Consider the following 21,996-nt stretch of genomic DNA (forward strand, 5'->3'; position numbering starts at 1 on the left):
ATTGTGATCACTTCATAATGTATGTAAATGTCAAATCACTATTTGTACACCTGAAACTAATATAATATTGTATGGGAACTAGACTAAAAAAAAAAGTCACATATATGTAGGTAATCTACATCCCTAATATTTTAAATGAGTGAGGATTTCCAAGTGAAAAATCACACATTTTGGTCCTAACTAAAAACTCTTCTAAGTTCTTCTCTGACACTGTGCAAATTTTTGAAGTTGGTTTGTACAAATTTACTCAAATCTTTCCCATTTATTTATATTTTTTTTGTGAGGAGATCAGCCCTGTGCTAGCATCTGCCAATCCTCCTCTTTTTTTGCCGAGGAAGACTGGCCCTCGGCTAACATCCGTGCCCATCTTCCTCCACTTTATATGGGATGCCGCCACAGCATGGCTTGCCAAGCAGTGCGTCAGTGCGCGCCTGGGATCCGAACTGGCGAACCCCGGACCACTGCAGCAGAGCGCGCGCACTTAACCGCTTGCCCCACCAGGCTGGCCCCAAATCTTTCCCATTTAAAAAAAATTAAAGAATTCCCAAGGGAAAAAATCCTCAAAAAAAGAAAAGGGGGAGGGAAGTGAAAATAGGGAAAGGTAAACGGAGATAGATATGTTCTAGGAAATAAAGGTAATTCAAATAAACAGATAAGGTATATAAATTCTAATACTGCTGTAGAATTTCTGAAATTCAGGAATTAGAATTCTAATAATTTGACTTAACTAGCTGCTAAGGCACTTTTTGAATTAGATTAAGCCTAGAGAACATTAAAGTTTAGTATATTTGGGAGGAAAATTATCAGATAACGTCAAAATTTCAAGTGAGATTAGAGACAGACATGCCAATGTGACTTTAAAGGTATAAATAAGGCTATCTTCACACACAAATCAAACAGCAATGTAATTAAATTCTAGAGCAAACTAACAATCTAAAAGGACTGCAGAGTCTGCATTGCCACCAAAACATAGCTAATAACATCTGATGGTATCAACATTATTGCATTTAATAAGTAACGATGAACAGTAAAACAAACAATATACTCTTTAAATGTTTCACTGAAACTCTCCACCATTTTGGCTTCATGTAATGAGGTATCTGTAGAAGTATTTGTTCACATTTTATGTACGATTTAAACCAAAAGAGTTTTTTTTTTTAGGAGAAGGGGATGGCAGCCAGTAAAGAATAAAATAGACCGAGACTTTATTTTTGAAAAACAACCAAGTATCTACCCAACTCGCGACTTACAAATTATTAGAGTGATTTCTACACTTCCTCTCAACATGCACACACTAAAGCTAATTCACATCAAAGATTTAAAATTATATGCAAAAACTGTACATTTTACCTTGTATCATTGCTGACTCTCAAAGGGAGAAGACTTGGGCTATTGTCTTAGGGATACAAGACATGCTTTAATTCTGAAGACAGAATTCAGAAGACCAGAAAACAATTTAAGCTTCAAAAGATATTAGAGCCCAAGATTGCCAGAATAACTGAAATTATTTAGTGATAGATACTAATTTCTCATGTGAAGGTAACAGTAAATTATTCAATTTGGCTCAATTGGCCATCTTGTACCTGCTGGGTAACTGGTATATGACCCAAAATCTATAGCATTTGTTTGGAAAAACTTGAAGAGGAAGAGACGGTCTACAAGTTGATTCATCTCCTATACATCCTTGATTCTAAATGATTACTTAAGCCCAGGTCAGGGAAGCAGTTTCATTTTATGGCTTGTTTTCCTCCTTTTCTGCATTTTGACACTAGCAGTCATTTTCATTTATTTGAAAATAATACGGTGAAGCAGTGATCTAGGTCTATACTACTTATTCAACCTCATGTTAGATGTACATGTCCATTTAATATCTCACCAAAATTTTAAGCAAAACTGGGCACTTTCTTTTAATTCAGGACTTCAAATAACAGTTACTCCATGAACAAAGTATGATTTGGAAAGAAGAAAACAAACAAAATGGAAAAATTTGCAGGCAGCACCTAAAGCACTCAATCAATGCTACCATTTCATTACCATGTCAATATTTTTTTTATAGGATTTCTATCTTAATCTACAGATGAGCAGGTATAGCCCTTAAGCCATTCTTGATAGTGCTAAGTGTTACTTACCTAGGATTAGCCTTGATAATGGTTATTAGGTTTACTTTAACAGCTTGAAACACTTTATACTTGTCTTGAAATATACTTAAAGAATTTATTAAGTTCATTCTTAAGTAAAGGAGCCAAATCAGTCAATATCCTAAATCTTGAAAGCTCCCTTCGAATGTAATTTTCATAGTCTTTAAATTTTAACTGTCATTGTTTATTACTGTTTTGGCTACATTCTCTACAATCTCAGCAGCATCTTAAAGAGACAATGTGTCTATGTACAATGAAAAAACAAAATGGCTTGCAACATCAGAAATAAGAGCCACAGTTTAACTGCACAATAGTAAGGAGAATCTGTTTTACGTATAGCCTCCTTTTTCGGCAACATGGACAACTTACACGTAAGTATCAGCATTATGAATGTGACAATAAAGAAATAATTCTTACAGGAGTGAAATACAGCATCCTGAAAAATAATGGTTTCTACCATACAAGGCAGTTAGAAAATGTTCACATTTTAACAAATTTGTACAAACCACAAGAAACTTGTTTATGGGACCATCATCCCACCTTGCTGATAAGAACCTTCTAGAAATGCAGAATAACCATGAACAATTTATAAATCTAGTATCTATGTGCTCCACAGCCCTAGAACCCAAGAAACTGATTTAACTCTACATGTCCAACATGGATCATTTTTACATGCCTTGATTGTTAATGAATGTCCGCTTTTAATATCACTCTATGATGTACAGTCAACTTGCACCTTTAAGGAGGTCATTCGATTTTTTTAGCAAAGAAGCAACATCATTTAGCAGCAATTAAAGCGCCTTCAAGAAGACTTAAAAAAAATACAATATCCAATTAGAAAAGCCATATTTTTAAACATTTGTACAAGAATAAGCTGCTGAAACTTGGTAATTGAAATACGACATCTGTACAACAATTTACAGTAGAGCTAGAAGGGAATTTATCATTATCCTGCATAGAACTGGTCTGCATTTGGTTACATATTGTCACTTGTTTTAATGAACAAGGCCTGGTAATAAAAGAAAAATATCTGTTGATTCTAACATGTTGAAAACACCAGAGATATCACAATTTAGTGAATTCAACTGATTTCAAAACAAGCAGCTCATTTTGTCAAAGGTGTAACGTATCTAAGCTCTCCCTTTAACATAACCAGTGAAAAAAATGGACATGATTTCGAGGTACAACTTGGTAAAAGCCAGAATAGGCAACTGACAAAGTCTAACTGTGTCCGAAGATTCTAACTCGCACATCTATGACTATCCCACACGGCTGTCACTGTCGTTCAGTTCTTACTTTGGTTTCAGCAGATTAACTGCCGAATGCTGAAGAACGTGTCCAGGCACTACAGTTCTTGTGTTAGAAATATGTCTCATATTTTTCCCATGTGTGTTTAAATAATGAAAAACTACCCTTCATATTAGAACTCTCTAGTAACAACCAAATGTATTTAAGTATTATAAACGTTATTTACAGTGCTCCCCCACACAAACAAAAAACCATTTTTCTCCTATCTTAATATGGTACTCCTGTTTCTGTGCAACAGGCCGTCATCCTTCACTGCTTAAGGTTACAGTCAGAAGTGTACAATTTATTCATTGTCCATGATCCAGTCTCATACAAATGATGCTACGAAGAACTTGAGTTCACAAACAGTTCTCAACCATGTCCTGTGTCAAAAAAGAAAACAACAAAAACACTCAAATGCTCTCAAACTCAAGTGTGCATCTGGAAGCAATTCAAAGATATCATGCCAATTTTGGAGGAAAGTCAGTAAGTAATTATGCTTGAAGAAGGGGGTGTAGGGGATGCTGTCAGCCCAGCCATGTGTAAGTTTCCTGAAGAATTTGATCTTCTCATGTGCGGGAGAAGGTATGGGTCATTTGCCAGTTGGTGCACATCAAATCGATCTTCTTTTCGGTATGCCAAACAGCGTCTTATAAAGGCCTTAAAAAAAAAAAAAAAGTCAGCAAAAGTCCCCCTTTAAATATGAGTCAACGGAACACTTTAGAAAGACGGACACATTTAAGACAATAAATATATTTCATTTTATTAGAGGTTCAAATCTTAAAAAATTTTCTTCTGCAGCAATAAAATTCTCACTCCAAATTCAACTTTCAATTCATAGCACCTAGTGGTTCACTTTATAGCCTATAAATTATATTTTTCTTTTTTTCCCATTACCATACAAATGTGCCCTTTTACCCCTTTCGCCCTTCCCCTCTGGTAATCCAATCTATCCTCTGTGTCTAAGTGTTTGTTTTGTTGTTTTTTTACCTTCCCCAAATGAGTGGAATCATACCGTATTTGGCTTTCGCTAACTTATGTGGCTCAGCATAATATTCTCAAGGTCCATCCACGGTGTCACAAATGGCAAGATTTCATCTTTCTTATGGTTGAGTAGTATTCCATCGTATATATATACACACCACATCTTTTTTTATATTTATTTTATTGAGGTCACATTGGTTTATAACATTATATAAATTTCAGCTGTACAACATATTTCAACTTCTGTATAGACTGCATCATGTTCACCACCAAAAGTCTAGCTGCCATCTGTCACTGTACACATGTGCCTCTTTACCCCTTTCACCCTCCCCCTGCCCCATTCCCCCTTGGTAACCACCAATCTGTTCTCCATATCTATGTGTTTATCTTCCACATGAGTGAAGTCATACAATAATTGTCTTTCTCCACCTGACTTACTTCATTTAGCACACTACCCTCAAGGTCCACCCATGTTGTCACAAATGGCAAGATAACAGTCAATCGTACATATATATTCCACACGTTCTTTATCCATTCATCCATCGATGGACACTTACATTGTTTCCATGTCTTGGCTATTGTAAATAATGCTGCAATGAACATGAGGGTGCATGTTTCTTTTCAAGTTAGTGTTTTCCTTTTCTTCAAATAAATACCCAGAAGTGGAATTGCTAGATCATATATATGGTAGTTCTAGTTTTAATTTTTTGAGGAAGCTCCATACTGGTTTCCATAGTGGCTGCACCAATTACATTCCCAACAGTGCACAACTGTTCCCTTTTTTCCACATCGTTGCCAACACTTATTTCTCATCTTTTTGATAACAGCCATTCTAACAGGTATGAGGTGATAACTCATTGTGGTTTTGATTTGCATTTCCCTGATGATTAGGGATGTTGACCATCTTTTCACGCACCTGTTGAACATCTGAATGTCTTCCTTTGAAAAATACTTATTAAATCTTCTGCCCATTTTTAAATCGGATTGTTTTTTTGCTATTGAGTTGTATGAGTTCTTTCTGTATTTGGGATATTAACCCTTAATCAGATATGGTTTGCAAATGTTTTCTCCCATTCAGTAGGCTGCCTTTTCATTTTGTTGATGGTTTGTTTTGCTGTGCAGAAGCTTTTTCATTTGATGCAGTTCCACTTGTTGATTTTTGCTTCTGTTGCCTTTGCTTTTGGTGTCAAATCCAAAAAGTCCTCACCAAGACTGATGTTAAGAGCTTACCCATCTACATTTCTTCTAAGAGCTTTATGGTTTGGGGTCTTTTTTTTTTTTTTTTTTTCAAGCAGCAGTTTGTTTTTTTTTTTGTTTTTTTTTGTTTTTGTGAGGAAGATCAGCCCTGAGCTAACATCCGTGCTAATCCTCCTCTTTTGCTGAGGAAGACCAGCTCTGAGCTAACATCTATTGCCAATCCTCCTCCTTTTTTTTTCCCCCAAAGCCCCAGTAGATAGTTGTATGTCATAGTTGCACATCCTTCTAGTTGCTGTATGTGGGACGCGGCCTCAGCATGGCCGGAGAAGCGGTGCGTCAGTGCGCGCCCGGGATCCGAACCCGGGTCGCCAGTAGCGGAGCGCGTGCACTTAACCGCTAAGCCACGGGGCCGGCCCTATGGTTTGGGGTCTTATGTTCAAGATTTTCATCCACTTTGAGTTAATTTTTGTGTATGGTGTAAGACAGTGGTCCAGTTTCATTCTTTTGCATGTGGTTATCCAGTTTTCCCAACACCATTTATTGAAGAGACTGTCCTTTCCCCATTATACATTCTTGCCTCCTTTGTTGTAAATTAACAACATACAGGCATGGGTTTATTTCTGTGTTCTCTATTCTGTTCCACTGATCTATGTATCTGTTTTTATGCCAATATCATACTGCTTTGATTACTACAGCTACGAAACATAGTTTGAAATCAAGAAGCATGATGTCTCCAGCTTTGTTTTTCTTTCTCAAGACTGCTTTGGCTATTTGGGGTCTTTTGTGTTTCCACAGAAATTTTAGGATTGTTTGTCCTATTTCTGTAAAAAATGGCATTGGAATTTTGATAGGATTGCATTGCATCTGTAGATTGCTTTGGGTAGTATGGACTTTTTTTTTTTAATGTATGTCTTTTTTTTTTTGGTGAGGAAGATTAGCCCTGAGCTAACATCTGTTGCCAATCTTCCTCTTTTTGCTGAGAAAGACTGGCCCTGGGCTAACACCTGTGCCCACCTTCCTCTACTTCATATGTGGGACACCTGCCACAACATGGCTTGATAAGCACTAAGTAGGTCTGCGTCCACAATCTGAACCTGCGAACCCCAGGCCGCCAAAGCGGAACATGTGAACTTAACCACTATGCCACTGGGCTGGCCCCCAGTATGGACTTTTTAACAATATTAATTCTAGCAATCCATGAGCATAGAATATCTTTCCATTTGAGTCTTTTATCAATGTCTTCTAGTTTTCAGTATACAGGTCCTTCATCTCCTTGGTTAAATTTACTTGTAGGTATTTTATTCTTTTTGATGCAACTGTAAATGGAGTGTTTTCTTAATTTCTGATAGTTCATTATTAGTGTATAGAAATGCAACAGATTTTTGTATATTGATTTTGTATTCTGCAACTTTACTGAATTCGTTTATTAGTTCTAACAGTTTTTGGTAGAGTTTTTAGGGTTTTCTATATATAACATCATGTCACCTGCAAATAGTGACAGTTTAATTCTTCCTTTCTGATTTGGATGCCTTTTATTTCTTTTTCTTGCCTAACTGCTCTGGCTAGGACTTCCAGTACTATGTTGAATATGGAAAGCTGCATTTCTGCTTAAAAAATTCTGGAGACTTTTTTTCCGTAGAATTTTTCTTCTGCTAAAACAAACAATCCTCTCACCCTCATTCCATTTTATTATCAGTTTAGTTTGGCCAGAGGGTATGATGCCATTTTTAGCCATAAAATTTTTTTTCCTATTGAGCATAAAGACTTTCTTTAGATGAAAGGAACACTGAAGTGACACTTCTATTGGGGTTTTTGTTTCCTAGGTTAACACTGTGCATCAGTACACTTTTGAAAAAGGTAAATAATGGAATATAATCACTACCTTTTTTCCTTCTCAAACTGGTTTTATACATTGTATCCTTGAGAACAGCTTATGTTATACTTCAATAAAGATTTTTAATATTTTTTAAAAAATTGACAAATCATAAGTGTATAGCACAAAGGTGAATATATCTACGTAACTCAAGAAAAAAGAACTTTACCAGAACCTCCTAAGTCTCTTCATGCCCCCTTCCAGGCATTGGCTCTGCCCCCAACCTACCTAGGTAACCTCCATCCTAACTTCTAACACCATAGTTGAGTTTTGATTATTTTGAACTTTATATAAATAGAATCATGATTATGTTCTCCTTTGCCTGGTTTCTTTCATTTAATATCATATTTGAGAGATTCATCCATTTTTTGCAAAAGATAAAACATTCTCAAGGAATAATTGTTTCCTTTTCTTATTGCTGACACTAGAAATAAAATTAGCTTGCCTTAAAATTCGTAAGTACCACATGAAGTCATGAATTAAAGCATTTGTAGGAAAACTACAACTAAGATTAACTTTAAATCAAAGTTTAATCATATTAGAAAGTAACTACTTTGCACTTTCTTTGCTTTGAAATTATAAGTAATTTTTTTCTCTAAAAATAAATCTAGCTCTTCTCATCATTATACCATGGTTAGGTTACTCATATTTATCAAAAGTCTTTCTGATCCCTTAGGTTTTATCTTTTTAAGTCTTTAACAAACAAAAGTTTGAGAGCACTATGAAAATGATTAAGATGGAGGAAAAAAATTCAAGAGTGACTGATTATGTTGAAGGCAGAGTTTGAGAGGATGAAAAGCAAGGTTACGAAGTCTACAAGGAGTAATGTACTTAAGATGCCCACATCAGGTCAGTGGAGGTACTTGGTGAAAGTGTATTCTATAAGGACAAGAGGTTAAAAACAACAACAATGTGACCCTTCCCAGATTCCAAAACAGTGATTGTGACCCCTATAAAGAGCCTAGGGATAGAACCAGAGATGGCTAAATGGGACTTCTTTTTGGCATACCACACTAATTCCTGGTCATTTTTGTCAGTATTTTAAAAAAATGGATCTTGCACTGACTAAATTTAGTTTCTGTTCTCACTGATGCTGTAGATAGAAAGGGAAGACAAAATTTAGATGCTAGTTACTGTCAAGATCTTTTCAAAGGGGCCATATTTTACCTCATGAAAATAATTCATTATGCTTTAAAGAAAGAACATCAGTTATCTTTTTAATTGTCAAAATCTTCTAAAAGTCATTCAAATAACTGCAAAAAACCAATAAAGATGTAACAGAAAATGAAATACCGACAGTTCCAATATATACACTTACTGAGATTAACAAAAACCAGTACATTTTCAATTATGAAGGCCACTATGACCTCGATGATGGGCAATATCTAGCAGTGGTTATCTACACTCTGAGAATATAGAAACTATATAATGCCTATTTATGAATTATTCTTATGGCCTATTCATACCAGAGAAAATGGGAATTCCATGTGTTTTTTAGGAATTTCACAGGGTTTTTAAAAAAAGACTCCAACAGGCAGTCACAGAAAAACGAGCTTTGTGATTAGTATAACAAAGCAGGAGTAAAAATACAAACGTGAAAGGCCAATAGCTTAAGGTGGGAAAATATTAAGTATCATAAAAGTTTTGCTATTAATTAGAAACAGTTATTTTATGTTATTACATAGACATTTATGGAGCAGAACTATAGGAAGCTGTTTGTTATAGATTCACTGCTACCTGCAAGCAGAGCTGATAAAGAGGTCAGGCTTTATCAAGAGCTAGTGCAGGGCAGCATAAGGGTCAAAGGTGTGCATTTTGGAGTCTAGCAGAAGTGGGTATTTTGAGCCACAGCTCTGCTATTCACTAGCTAGCATGATTCTAGACAAGGTACTTTTGCTATGGCTTGCCTGGTTTCCTACTTTATAAAATGAGAATAACAAAAATACCTATACTTAAAAGGTTGTTAAAAAATAATGTATATAAAGTATCAACACAATGCTTCGCACATAATAAGCATTAAATAAATGGTAGTTATTACTACTTTTATTATTTCTTTATATACTTAAATATCTCAGTATTAACATAGGCTGATACGTAAAACATAAAGGTAATGGTAGGCCCAGATTTTGTGATCTTTCCTAATTTTCAAAGCAAGTTGGTATGAACAAAGAATCAGGGACCATATTCAGGTCCTTAAAAGATGAAAACTATCACAACCAAGGGCCTAAGCAACTCTTTTTTCCAGAGCAAATCACCAGCCCCTACTGGATAGATATTCCCGTGGTGGCAATCACTTCTACTTTACTTACTAATAAGTACTTACTTTGTTTTAAGCACAATTTATGAAATAAAATTTACTTCAAAAACGTTTACATATATTTAATACCTTTGCTTCACTGCTTACAACTGGTTTTACAGGGAACTGGACTTCTGTGGCTTTCAATATTGTATTTTCTTGAAGAATGTCTTGTTGAGATTGATTATGACCAAATGGCTGAAAAAAAAAAAAAGGAATAAAATGTTGAGAAATTTATCTCACAAAATACTTAAACAAAGATATTGTCAGTGAATTCCCAAAATACAGATGATTTGTGTCCTAAAAATCCTGTCCTCAATTATTTGGAAGTTGGGATGCATTCTCATAGAAACAAGGTTATGTATTTGACATAATTGACCCTCAACATGGCTGAAGCATTGTGAATATGCCATAGAAAATAATGCTGTTGCAAGATAAGTAGTAAAGATAAAATAAAAACATAAAAAGAAATTTAAAACGGTACTCTGAATGTTTAAAATATAAAGTTTGACTAGAGAAGAGATAAAGAAGTAGCAGAAACATCTGTGAAAAGTCCAAAGAATAAAATAAACGAAACAGCCTTGGGTTTGGTCCTAACTTGCAGTGAATTCCCAGACAAGTCCCTTAACCTCTCTTTCCATACTGATGAAGGGATTAGACAATATCTATGGTAATTTGTAGTTCCGACTTCAATATAAAGAGAGGTTTGGGAAGAATTAAGACTAAATTTGAGGGAATTTCCCTGAGGGAGCACGGGGAAAACTACGCGTAGGCCAACTGTGTATGCATGGGAAAGAGGATGTGAGGAAGTGAAGAGAACAAAGGATAATGAAAAATGTTCTGACTCCAGTATAACAGTAGAAAATGTTAGCGTTGTTAACAGACAGTTACTTCCAAAGGGAAAAAAAGGCAAAAAGCAGACCAAGTAAACTGTTGTGACATTAAAATGATTCTGATTCATGGAAATTTTAGGAAGAAATACAGAATAAGCCTACCTTTCCTTGGAAGAATCTAAATTGACTTCAAGTTAATGAGACTTTGCATTTAAGAGGGGAAAATTCAACTTATCTCTATACAGCTGAATCTAGTGTACTTTAACTTACCTTTCTACCATAAAGACACTGAAAGAAGATGACCCCGACTGACCACACATCAACCTTGTTGGAAATCTTTGGTGGTTCTTTTCCAACTACAAAACACTCAGGAGGTAAATACCTATAGTTTTTTTTTTGGAGAAAAAAAGGAAAGGATACTATGAACAACTATAACTTAAAACCTTCTAAATGTAAAATCTTAGAACACTCATTTTCTCCAAATACACAAACTTTAGGGACTTTCATCAATGAAAATCACCAAACTTTTGAAGCATTACATCCATGTATCATTTGACTCTAGAGCCAAAGCATACAACTCTGTGATAAAGTATTCTATATATATAAATATATATTATCTACAGAAATGGAAAATTATCATTAGAAATATGTTCTAATTTGAATAAGTATCTAATAATAGCAGAAGAAATCCTCCCCCACCACCCTTTACCAGCGTTCAAACTATAGACAGTTCTCTTTCTAAAACACATATTGGATCAGGTGTTTTTCTGTTTAAAGAATCTCAACATCACTCACTGCCAAGGTAAGACCTTACATGTCTTGTTTGTTACACAAGACCCATCCTAATCTAGCAGCAACCTGAATTTCCAAAATCTGCACTCACCCCCTCAAACTGGCTAGGCAAACCCAATTCACTTGGTTACCCACACTGCTCTTTTTTCCCCCTATGCTTTCGAATATGACAATCTCTAATGCCTTCCCTAACCACTCCAATTCACTTGGTGAGCACCATTTCTTCTTCAAGACCCACTCCACCTCCATAAGCCTTCTCTGCTTCCTTCCAGGCAGAGCTTCGCTTCTTCCTCATGTAACCACTGAACGTTATGGTACCTCTACTATGGCACTGAACTAAACTCACACTAGACTGTGAGCAGCTCAAGGAGCTCTTACTCATTGTGCAGTTTTGAACACTAGCAGCGTCTGAAATATACTGAGTATTCCAAAATACTATTTTTTTTTATAAGTTTGTAATTTTAGACAAAGGAAAGGTAAAAATAAATTTGTCACCTTAGGTTATAAGTAAAAAGATCTATCAGGGATGCAAGTTATCTCACACCTCAAAAATTTAGATAAATTAAAAATCCTGAAAAGGAATAATATAGCTAAATGAGAATCTACTTTCTTTTTCCTTTAGTTTTATACTCACTATGCTAAAATCATTTAAATTTCAGCAGGATATTGACAGATCACTTAAAAAAACACATGAAATTTCTTGAAGTAGAACCACCAAAGATGATTTATTTGTGATGTAAATCCTTTCCTACCCCCCAAATCAAGTAAAAAGCCAGATTTGTTTTATGAATAAAAGTGTATATTTTGTGTAACTGAAAGAAGAATGGCTCTTAAACACTGCTACGCAGTCTCTTAAGGCAGGGTGTAAGCAAGGGGAGGGATTGTAGGGAGATACCAAAGCTTTTCAGGGAAAAATGACCATCAGGATTTAGTGGATGACTGCATTTGAGACCTAAGAGGGAAGGAGAGACAACACTGATTTTCTTCTGATAATGACAAATAGTTTAAGCTTCTGGGGATGAAAGGTAATTTGTAAAAGCACTATATACATGTATTCTAAAAATTTGTGTAGGATCTCAGTTTACCAAATACATACCTAAAAAAACTAATATGACTGCAGAAAACTAACCATTTTTTGGAATGTTGTTTCTATGGGAAATATATCCCATGTTCCTACACAGAAATGCCACAACTATATCTCCTTCCTGCACAGCACCCTAAATATAAGCTTTCCTGTCTCACACTCACCTGTCAGAGGGAAATTTCCTTGCCCTGCCCTACACTAGCAAAGCCAGAGTGAGAGGGAAACAATACAGTGGGAGTTTTCCATACTGTCTTCCATAGGATCCAGGGTTCTAACAAGAAGCTTTGTTTTTGTTGCTTTTATTTATTAGGATTCTACAATTTTGTTGTGAAAAAAGGAGCTTTGTTGCTAAAAGAAAAAAGTCAAAAGACTACTGATTGAGGATACTTTTAGGGGGTTACTAGTTCAAATGAAAATTTTCTTTAAATATGAAAAGAAATCCATGACATATTATCTCATTCATATTCCTAGAAAATGCCACAAGCAGAATTTGAAACTTTAAAATGGCTTTAAAAGAATACACAAACATGACTAATCCCTATTCATGTAACGTCAAGTCCACACAGACCTGTGGCATCTTATGGAACTGGTTATTATGTGCTCAGGCTACTGTGTGCAGACTGTTCTAGAAACCCTAATGTCACATTTATGTTTGTAGTCACCATCCTGTTCAATGAAGTTGAGTACAATTATCTCTCTTCCAACTAAAATTTTACCCCTTTTGCTAAACTAATTTATTCTGAAAACTAAGTTTGTTTGGAAAGTTCATAGTCTATGCTACTTCACTTTGGTGAATTTAACAGTAAGTTTGAAAACTCACACTGAAATAATTTTTATCAACACCTAGGCACTCTGGAGGGAATGACGTTCATTTAGACTTATATCTGTCAATCTATGGTTCTATCTAAATTTGTATCTACATGTAAGAACTCACTAAAAGGAATTTTGAGAGGCAAGTCCAAAGACCAAGAATATGCCAAATTTCTCTTCCAGCCTGATCAACAAAACATTCATCTCCAGCAAAAACCATAAGCACAAAACCTCCACAGAGAGGGCTTGATGCTTATGGCTATTGCTTGTAATAGTTAAGATGTTGTATTTATTCAAGTATTTTTATTCATGATAAACATCACTCTAACATTATAGAAGAAAATCCATTAATTCCCCATGTTAGGAGTTTCTAGCTGGTAGTTACTGAAATCATTTGCTAATGCCAAGTCATTCTCCCTCCAGTTTGCTGATATTTATAGTTAAGACCAGATGAGACAAGAAGTCTGACAGTCTCCCTCTTGACTCAGAGACTTCATATCAGTACCCTCACCACAGTAATCTGAAAGGTAATGAACATAAAAACTAAACTCTCATAAAAAGACTGGGCACTAATCTAGACAGTTTTGCTATTTTTAATAATGCAAGTACCAGTAAGTGCCTGCCCCTTGGGAAGTTAGATCCATTCCATCTACACCATAGCTATCATCGTCCATAATCTTGGACAGACCGAAATCAGTGATTTTGATTTCTCCACATGCTGTTCCATCTACCAGAAGGATGTTTCCTAAGAACAAAACATAAAAGTTCTTTTAATGATACAGAAATGAAAAACATTATCTTTACTACTTAAGCTGACTTTTGGGAAGTATATATATTTAAAATACATACTTAACGTAAATATAATTATTAAAGTATACATTTAAAACATAATTTTAAAATGTGGTGATATAATAAAAACACTTTAAATTCTACTTGTATTCCACTGACTTTTAAAAACTAAACCAAAAGCATGTTTTCAGATATTAAATATGACTTTTAAAAACTATATTCTTTAGGGGCCGGCCCGGTGGCGCAAGCGGTTAAGTGCGCGCGCTCCGCTGCAGCGTCCCGGGGTTCGCTGGTTCGGATCCCGGGCGCGCACCGATGCACTGCTTGGTAAGCCATGCTGTGGCGGCGTCCCATATAAAGTGGAGGAAGATGGGCACAGATGTTAGCCCAGGGCCGTCTTCCTCAGCAAAAAAAAAAAAAAAAAAAGAGGAGGATTGGCGGATGTTAGCTCAGGGCTGATCTCCTCACAAAAAAAAAAACTATATTCTTTAGAGCTTAAAAAATTATTTAGACACATTTTATTAAGTACCTGGCTTAAGATCATAATGTATAATAGGCGGTTTGATTTCATTGAGATATCTTAGTGCATTTACAATTTGCATTACAATAGACCTAGCTTCTTTCTCTGACATTAATTTATGTTGTTTCAGATAGAAATCCAAGTCATTGCCTTCACAGTATTCTAACACTGTACAAAACCTACAGTGGAGAAGAGAAAAAAAATTAGACATAAAATATTATCCAATAATTCAGAATCACAAAGAGAAATGAAGGATATTGATATCATTACAGAATAGGGAAAGTAAAAGCAAATGTATCTTTTCTTAAAAACTAAATCCTTATATTCACTTACGTATCTGTATCCAAGGAGAAATAATCATAGAGTTTAACTATTCTGGGGTGATCCAGTTCTTTGTGTATTCTATACTCTCTGCAGGCATGTCTATGGGAAGAGAGAGTATATTAATTCTCCATGACTAATAAATATATTTTCAATTGATACAAACCATAAAGAATTAACATTTACTTGTGGTAGTTTTCCTTCTTCTCATCCCTCCAGCTTTTATTAAGCTGATGGATCTTCACAGCAGCGTATCTTTGCTCATAAAGGTCAAAAGCCTAGGATTTGAGGCACAGAAGAGTCAGGACCAAAGACCAACTGAATAGGTGAAGGGTTTTTTTTTTTAATTTTGGTGATAATTTTTGCAATAGTATAAAATTTAAAATATACACTACAATTTTTGGTGAGTATCTATCTCTGCTAAGATTATATACAGTTCAATGACACATTTATTACCAGAAACAAGACAAAAATTCCACGGTGCTAAATCAGAGAAAACCTTAACATGAATTTTCACATTCAAGTTTTATAAATGCCAATATACTGAATCAAGATAAAACAATAAAACTATTGTTTTTAATATGGACCTGGTCCTTTATATGGTCCTTTATACTGGCAGTAGCAGTAAGCAGCCAGGAAAACAGATGACTGGAATGCTTTTTTTGTGGGTTGGATAAAGCAAAACTTCTTTTTCTACCTTTTCCTAGCAACTCCCCACTTTTTTCAATTCTTCGAAAATTTTAAAAAGTTCCTAACCATTTCCCAACTGTTAAAAAAAAATTGTAAACTTTGATTATGAAACTGTTCAAACAACAATAAACATTAACCATATATCATTCACACCTAACTATATCAATAATAATTCCTTAATATCATCTAACATCTAACTTGTCTTCAATTTTCCCTGATTGTCTCAAAAAAAGGTTTTATACTGATTTGTTCAAATCACTAGCCTATTTCTTAAATAAAAAAATAAAGAATGATCAGTATTATTTTAAGGCTTCAGGTGATTTATAAATTTCTTTAAAAACTCTGAATGTCACTTAAACAGAGATTTAGTAACTTAGGTTCCACTGTAATTTATATGCAAAGGTGCCCCTTTAAGAAAACACTTAAAAGCTTACATATTTATTAGATAAAAAGTCCCCAATCCCCACTCCTCCATCAAATTAACCTAAAAATAAGCAATAGGGGTAAACTGTTTGTCACAAAATTATAAAAGCATGAGATCAGAGATAATATAGGATGCAGTAATTAAGAATATTCACTTTGGAGTTAAATGAACTTATTAGCTGCATGACTTTGTGCTAATACCCTCTTCTCAGCCCCAGTCTCATTTATAAAGTTTGGGTTGTTGAGAGCATTAAATGGGGTGAAACATATAAAGTGTTTAGAATAATACATGATTCACAGTAAATAACCAATAAACATTAGCTAATTACATTATTATTAAAAGTTAAATTTAAAGAAATAGAAAAGAAAAAGAAAAGAAGTTCATGTGAGAGAAAGCAAAAAAGCATAAAGGATAAAATTCAAAAGCAATTGTAATAAAGGAAAGTAGAAGAAAATAAAATTAAATATACTGCTAATAAAAAGTTATTATCAGCGTATATTGATTATTTCTTTTTTAATTTTTTTATAATTTTATTTATTTATTTTTTCCCCCAAAGCCCCAGTAGATAGTTGTACATCATAGCTGCACATCCTTCCAGTCGCTGTATGTGGGACGCGGCCTCAGCATGGCTGTAGAAGCGGCGCATCAGTGTGCACCCGGGATCTGAACCCGGGCCGCCAGCAGTGGAGCGCGCACACTTAACGGCTAAGCCACGGGGCCGGCCTATATTGATTATAATAATTACACATGACACACCTTTCTCCCAAGATTAGGTGAGTAAAGTATACCTTCCCATAAAGCTGATATGGTAATCACTGAGCAACTGATGCCATATTTTCCACCTTGGTACAGATAAGAGCCTGTATTTTTACAACCCGTTGATTTGTTTGTCTCCTAATGGTCTTCGCAACCATGGAATCTGAAGGCGCCGGAGGGAACTGTTGTTAGTACTTAGGTCAGTATTGAAGGCTCAAGTCATTAGGCCTCAATCTGCATTTTCTAATTTCTATAAAAGCCCTTCCTTCAAAAAGAAAAGCCTGTTTCAGCCCCTATTTGTGGGGCTAAAATCAGTGGAAATACTGTTGGCCAGTGGCAGAAGGTTGTGAAAGCTATCAGTAGGCTAGGAAGCTGGGCATCTTTTAGGCTAAGCTAGTGCTAGCCAACTGTACTTTCGGTGATTTTTAGATCCATAGTGAGCTATTACGATCTTTTCTACCTTGTGTAAGCCTACTTCAACCAAATGCCTGAAGATGAACTACCATTAGAACCAGAGAAACAGGAATTGGAAGAGAGCTCACAGATCACTCCTGATGGTGAGGAAGGAGAGGCCCATGGTGCTTACCACTTGTCCAAATTAACAAAACAAAAACAAAAAATAGTTCATGGTTGAACCAAAATCAGAAATCAAGTTCACTGAATCCAAATCCTATAACTTTTCCCAGAGTCAGAACTAGAATCCAGGTTGTCTTCAGTAAATTGAATTGAACAGAGAGGACTTCTAATAATCACTTGATGAGCTTACATTTACCTAAGCACCAATGTTCTATGTGATTTACCTATGACGGCTCATTTAATAATTACAACAATCCTATGATATAAGTATGTTGTTATTCCCAGATGAAGACAGTGAGGATGATGGGTAACAAGCCCAAGTTTATACAGTTAGTAAATAGCAGTCAGAGTTAGTCAGGATTCAAACCCAGTCTATCTGGCTTCAGAACCCAAGCTCTTAACCACTAACTATACCAATACATAATGAAGCACAAAATGTCACAGGGAGCCTATGAAAGGGCAGACCAATAGGGAAGCCTTCTACAGGAAGTGAAGTTTAAGGTGAGAGTATGACCTTCAATATGACTTCATCCTAGCTAAGAGCAAATGGGAAGCCACTGGGGCTTATAAGCAGGAGAGTGAGATGATAAGACTGCATTTTATAAAAAGGCCGCTCTAGCAGCAGCATACATAAATGAACTGGAGAAACTCAATGCCCAGAGGAAAGTATCAGCTAGGAGGCTCACGAAGCAACACAAACAGGAGACAATGAGGCCCTTGAGCTAAGAGAGAGAGAAGGGTCATTGCTGGATTTAGAGAGCTTAACAACATTAATTAATAACAGCAGGCACCAGGGACTGCTTATATGTTAGGGGAAGAGACTTAAGGGAAAGGTGGAGTGAAGGATGGCTTTTATGTTTTCCACTTGAGGGACTGGGCAGATGAACGGAAATGCTATGTACTGAAGTAGGGAGCAGTGTTAGACGAAGGGATTTCGGAGAGGAGGAAGATAACTTCTATTTCAAACACTGAGTTTGCAGTGCTTATGAAGCACCCACAGAAGGTGAATAGATTGTCATGTACATCAACAGGTATGGAGCTTAAATAGATGATAACTCAGTGAATGGGAAGGGATATATTTGAAAAGAATACAGCATAAGACACCTTAGGAACTACAATATTTAAAGATTGGGCAGAAAGATAGCAGGCAAAGTGAAAAAAAGTAAGGTACAAAACATTGAACATGGTGAGTAAAAATTGCTACATTTATAAGGACACATTTGAGAAACACTGGCCTTAAAATAAGTAGAAATTTGGGTAAATTCAGGACATCTAAGACATCTGACACATGTTTAAATTAAGGGGTACAATCTTTCCATAAATATACTTATTAAATGGCTACCTGCCTATCTTAATTCTAATGTCTGTTATTATTTATATCGGACTGGCTAACGGTAACTAGGTGCCAAATATCAGAGGGACTGTACAGGTGCACGTATAGTCTTTACACTCTTGAGATAAGTCATCAGACTCTTTTTTGTAATGAGTCAAACATAAAATCAGTCAAAAAAACTATAAAAGCAATAAATAAAAGACAAGTACTTCTTACCCACATACTCCTATATCTTTGCAGAAAAAAATTTACATTACCTTATATACTTCACTAAAGCCACCTCTACCAAGCAGATGAAGTAATAAATATCTTTCATTTAACGTCGGGTGATCTTTGAACCTTAAAGAAGAGGGAAAAAACACTCAGGCACATGGAAACACATACAAAAAGGTTCCTTCCACAATCAAGTCCCACCCTCTTATTCTACTCGTAGCTATTTCTTTCTCAGTTACTCTACTGCTTATTTTGAATTCCGTTCCATACTTCTTTTCTTTCTCTACCTGCATGACTATCACCCATCTTAATGCTGTGGTGTTCACAAAGCTCAACATTTACAGCTGAATATTCAGGTTCAATGCATATTACCTGAGGCCAATTATAGGCCTCTGATAAAGACCTACCAACCACTGTATTGCCTAGAGCTTTATGAAATCCTGTATCTACTCAGCAGGAATTACTTCCCTTGGAAAAATATACCTTTATTTTGGGGTTTATGATTAATCAAGACTTTACAGTATTGACATATGATTAAAAATAATTATATTTATAAATTGGCCTTCATCCATGATTAAATTTTACTATCCTTGGACTTCTATAAATAAAATTTTAATTCTCAATTAAAAAAGGAAAGCTTTTGGGGGCTGGCCCGGTGGTGCAGCGGTTAAGTTAATGCGCTCCGCTGCAGTGGTCCAGGGTTCCCAGGTTCGGATCCCGGGCGCAGACTGATGCACGGCTTGTCGTGCCATGCTTTGGCGGCACCCCAAATAAAGTAGAGGAAAATGGGCACGGATGTTAGCCCAGGGCCAGTCTTCCTCAGCAAAAAGAGGAGGATTGGCATCGGATGTTAGATCTGGGCTAATCTTCCTCACAAAAAAAAAAAAAAAAAAGGAAAGCTTTTAAAAAAATTTAAAAAAGAATCACTCACAGACAATACTATTTAATGTTTATTGTGCCTGCTATATATTAAGCACTCACATATATTAAGTCATTTAGTTCTCAACCAACCCTATGAAGTAGGCCCTGCCACTACCTCTATTTTTACAGATTAGGGCACTACTGCACAGAAAGGTTAAGCAACTTGCCCAAGTAAAACAGCAAATATATGTGAGGGCTTGGCAGAAAAATGTGCACTCTTTAAAAAAAAAAAAAAAAAAAAGTCAATGATAGCTTTGTAATTCCAGATGCAGATACACTATATTTTGTTTAAAATAAAATTATTTTATTCAATTTAATATTGCTTTGCCAATTTAAGTTTTTCTTGAAGAACCTGCAGATAATATAGAACTCTCCTTAGTTTTTAAAGTAAAATGTAAAGCTGTAACAATTCACTTAATTTTCAGCAAGTGGACTAAGACATATCCACAAACAAGTTTGAACATAATTTTCAAAACAGCCAACTGTAAATTAGTTTTGTCCTATCCGCTTTGTTAGAATTTTCATCTGGAACAATTCGGGTTATTCATAATTATATTATTTCATTCACCTTATACACTGGAATGATCTCTATATTTATGAATCACACATACTCAGATGATCATGAAGAGGCCTTCTTTTAAGCAAGATTATTTACATTCACAGCAGAAACTGGCCACTTCTAATTCTGATACTCATATTAGGTCATGAAGCTTTACCAATTACATGCCAAGTCTTAAAGTGTAAAAAGACACCCTCCTCTCCTCTACATCGATTAAATCCAAGTAGTGCCTTGCTTAATTCCCATCCTCTTGCTTAATTTCTGTCTTCCTCATAAAGCTCCTACCAGTCCACAGGTATTTTCTCTTCTTTAAATTCCTTTAGCATTTACTATTTATGGCACTCATTTTGATAACCAGGGATTAAGGACAGAGACTATAATTTCTTTTCTATTTCTTCTCCAATTTTTGCATAATGCTGGATACATGGCTTACTGAAATCCCTTTAGCTAAAATAATTTCTCCATCACCACCATAATATTAACTTGGGTACCCAGTCAACATATATTTATTGCATGCCTACCACGTGCCAGGCACTGGCCCAGGCTCTGGGGATACAGCAAGAACAAAACTAAGTTGCTGCTCTCATGGAGCTTATATTCTAGTGGGAAGAGATAGATAATAAATAACTGAAAAATAAATTTATAATTCCAGATAGTGATAAACGCTGTGACTGTAAGGATACTGAGAGAGGGAAGGAAGTGAGGCAAGGACTGCTACTTTAGATAGGGTGGCCTAGGTGTGTTCTCTCGAATGACCATTTGGAGTGAAATAAGGAGTAAGCCACTCAGATTTTTGGAGGAGGAACATTTTGGGCAAAGGAAATGGCAAGCACAAAAGCCCTGAGATGAGAACTTGCTAGACAAGTTTGAGGGGGCCAGCATGTCTACGACATATAAGTGAGGGGAGGATGAGGGAAATGGGTGAGGTGGCCAGAGACCAGATTGTAGAAGGCCTTCTGAGCCATGGGAAGGACTTTGGATCTTTTTCTAAGAGTGATGAGTAGCCCCTCACCAAGGAAATATTGTGTTTATGCTCTCCACAGGGGAGAAAAAACTTTTATCATGTAAAACTGTGAAATACAAATAATGACTTACTGCGAATTATCTTCATTATTTATTCTTTTAAGCTCTCGAATGTGAAGATTTCTAACTCTTTCCAAACGTTCAAGTTCTGCCTGGATTTCTGCCTCTTCCTGAAAATGAAGAGAGGGGACTATAACAAGCTCAATTTATTTGTGATATAAAAAAGATATTTTTACCCATGCATCAATTTTTTACAGTGACGGGAAGAATAGTGTATTATAAAGTACCACTGAGTTAAAAGACCAAAGTGCTCTTTTCAATGCCTGAAAGATGGAAAGAGATAAGGCAAAGCCTATTTCAAGAAACCATCCTCCACATAAAAATCTATATCTAATGAGATGCTGAGTTTTATTCTGTACTACAAGAAATCTGTTTTTATAATGTCTAAACTGAAAATGACTGCAAGGTAGTCTGAAACTGACTTATAACACAAAATGAGCTGAAAGTTTTATTTCTGGTACATCCAAATTTTAATTTAAAAAGGAATAATTTACTAGTACAAAACAAATGAAATGAA

The 21,996-nt window shown here is 35.6% G+C and overlaps 1 protein-coding gene across 1 annotated transcript in view; it reads right to left on the reverse strand.

Moving 5' to 3' along the window:
* Positions 1-880: 880 nt before the first annotated feature.
* Positions 881-21,996, reverse strand: part of TLK1 (tousled like kinase 1) — a 151,233-nt gene continuing 130,117 nt past the window's right edge. Inside the window, exons 13-21 of the mRNA XM_058549228.1 lie at positions 21,492-21,589; positions 18,961-19,042; positions 15,111-15,202; positions 14,937-15,026; positions 14,613-14,782; positions 13,904-14,039; positions 10,879-10,990; positions 9,866-9,973; positions 881-4,085 (exon numbers count right to left, since the gene is read on the reverse strand). Of these exons, the coding sequence (XP_058405211.1) occupies positions 3,909-4,085; positions 9,866-9,973; positions 10,879-10,990; positions 13,904-14,039; positions 14,613-14,782; positions 14,937-15,026; positions 15,111-15,202; positions 18,961-19,042; positions 21,492-21,589 (1,065 nt within the window). The 3' untranslated portion in view covers positions 881-3,908. The remainder of the gene's footprint in view (positions 4,086-9,865; positions 9,974-10,878; positions 10,991-13,903; positions 14,040-14,612; positions 14,783-14,936; positions 15,027-15,110; positions 15,203-18,960; positions 19,043-21,491; positions 21,590-21,996) is intronic.

Source organism: Diceros bicornis, chromosome 10 (assembly GCF_020826845.1).
Source record: "Diceros bicornis minor isolate mBicDic1 chromosome 10, mDicBic1.mat.cur, whole genome shotgun sequence".
Taxonomy (NCBI): domain Eukaryota; kingdom Metazoa; phylum Chordata; class Mammalia; order Perissodactyla; family Rhinocerotidae; genus Diceros; species Diceros bicornis.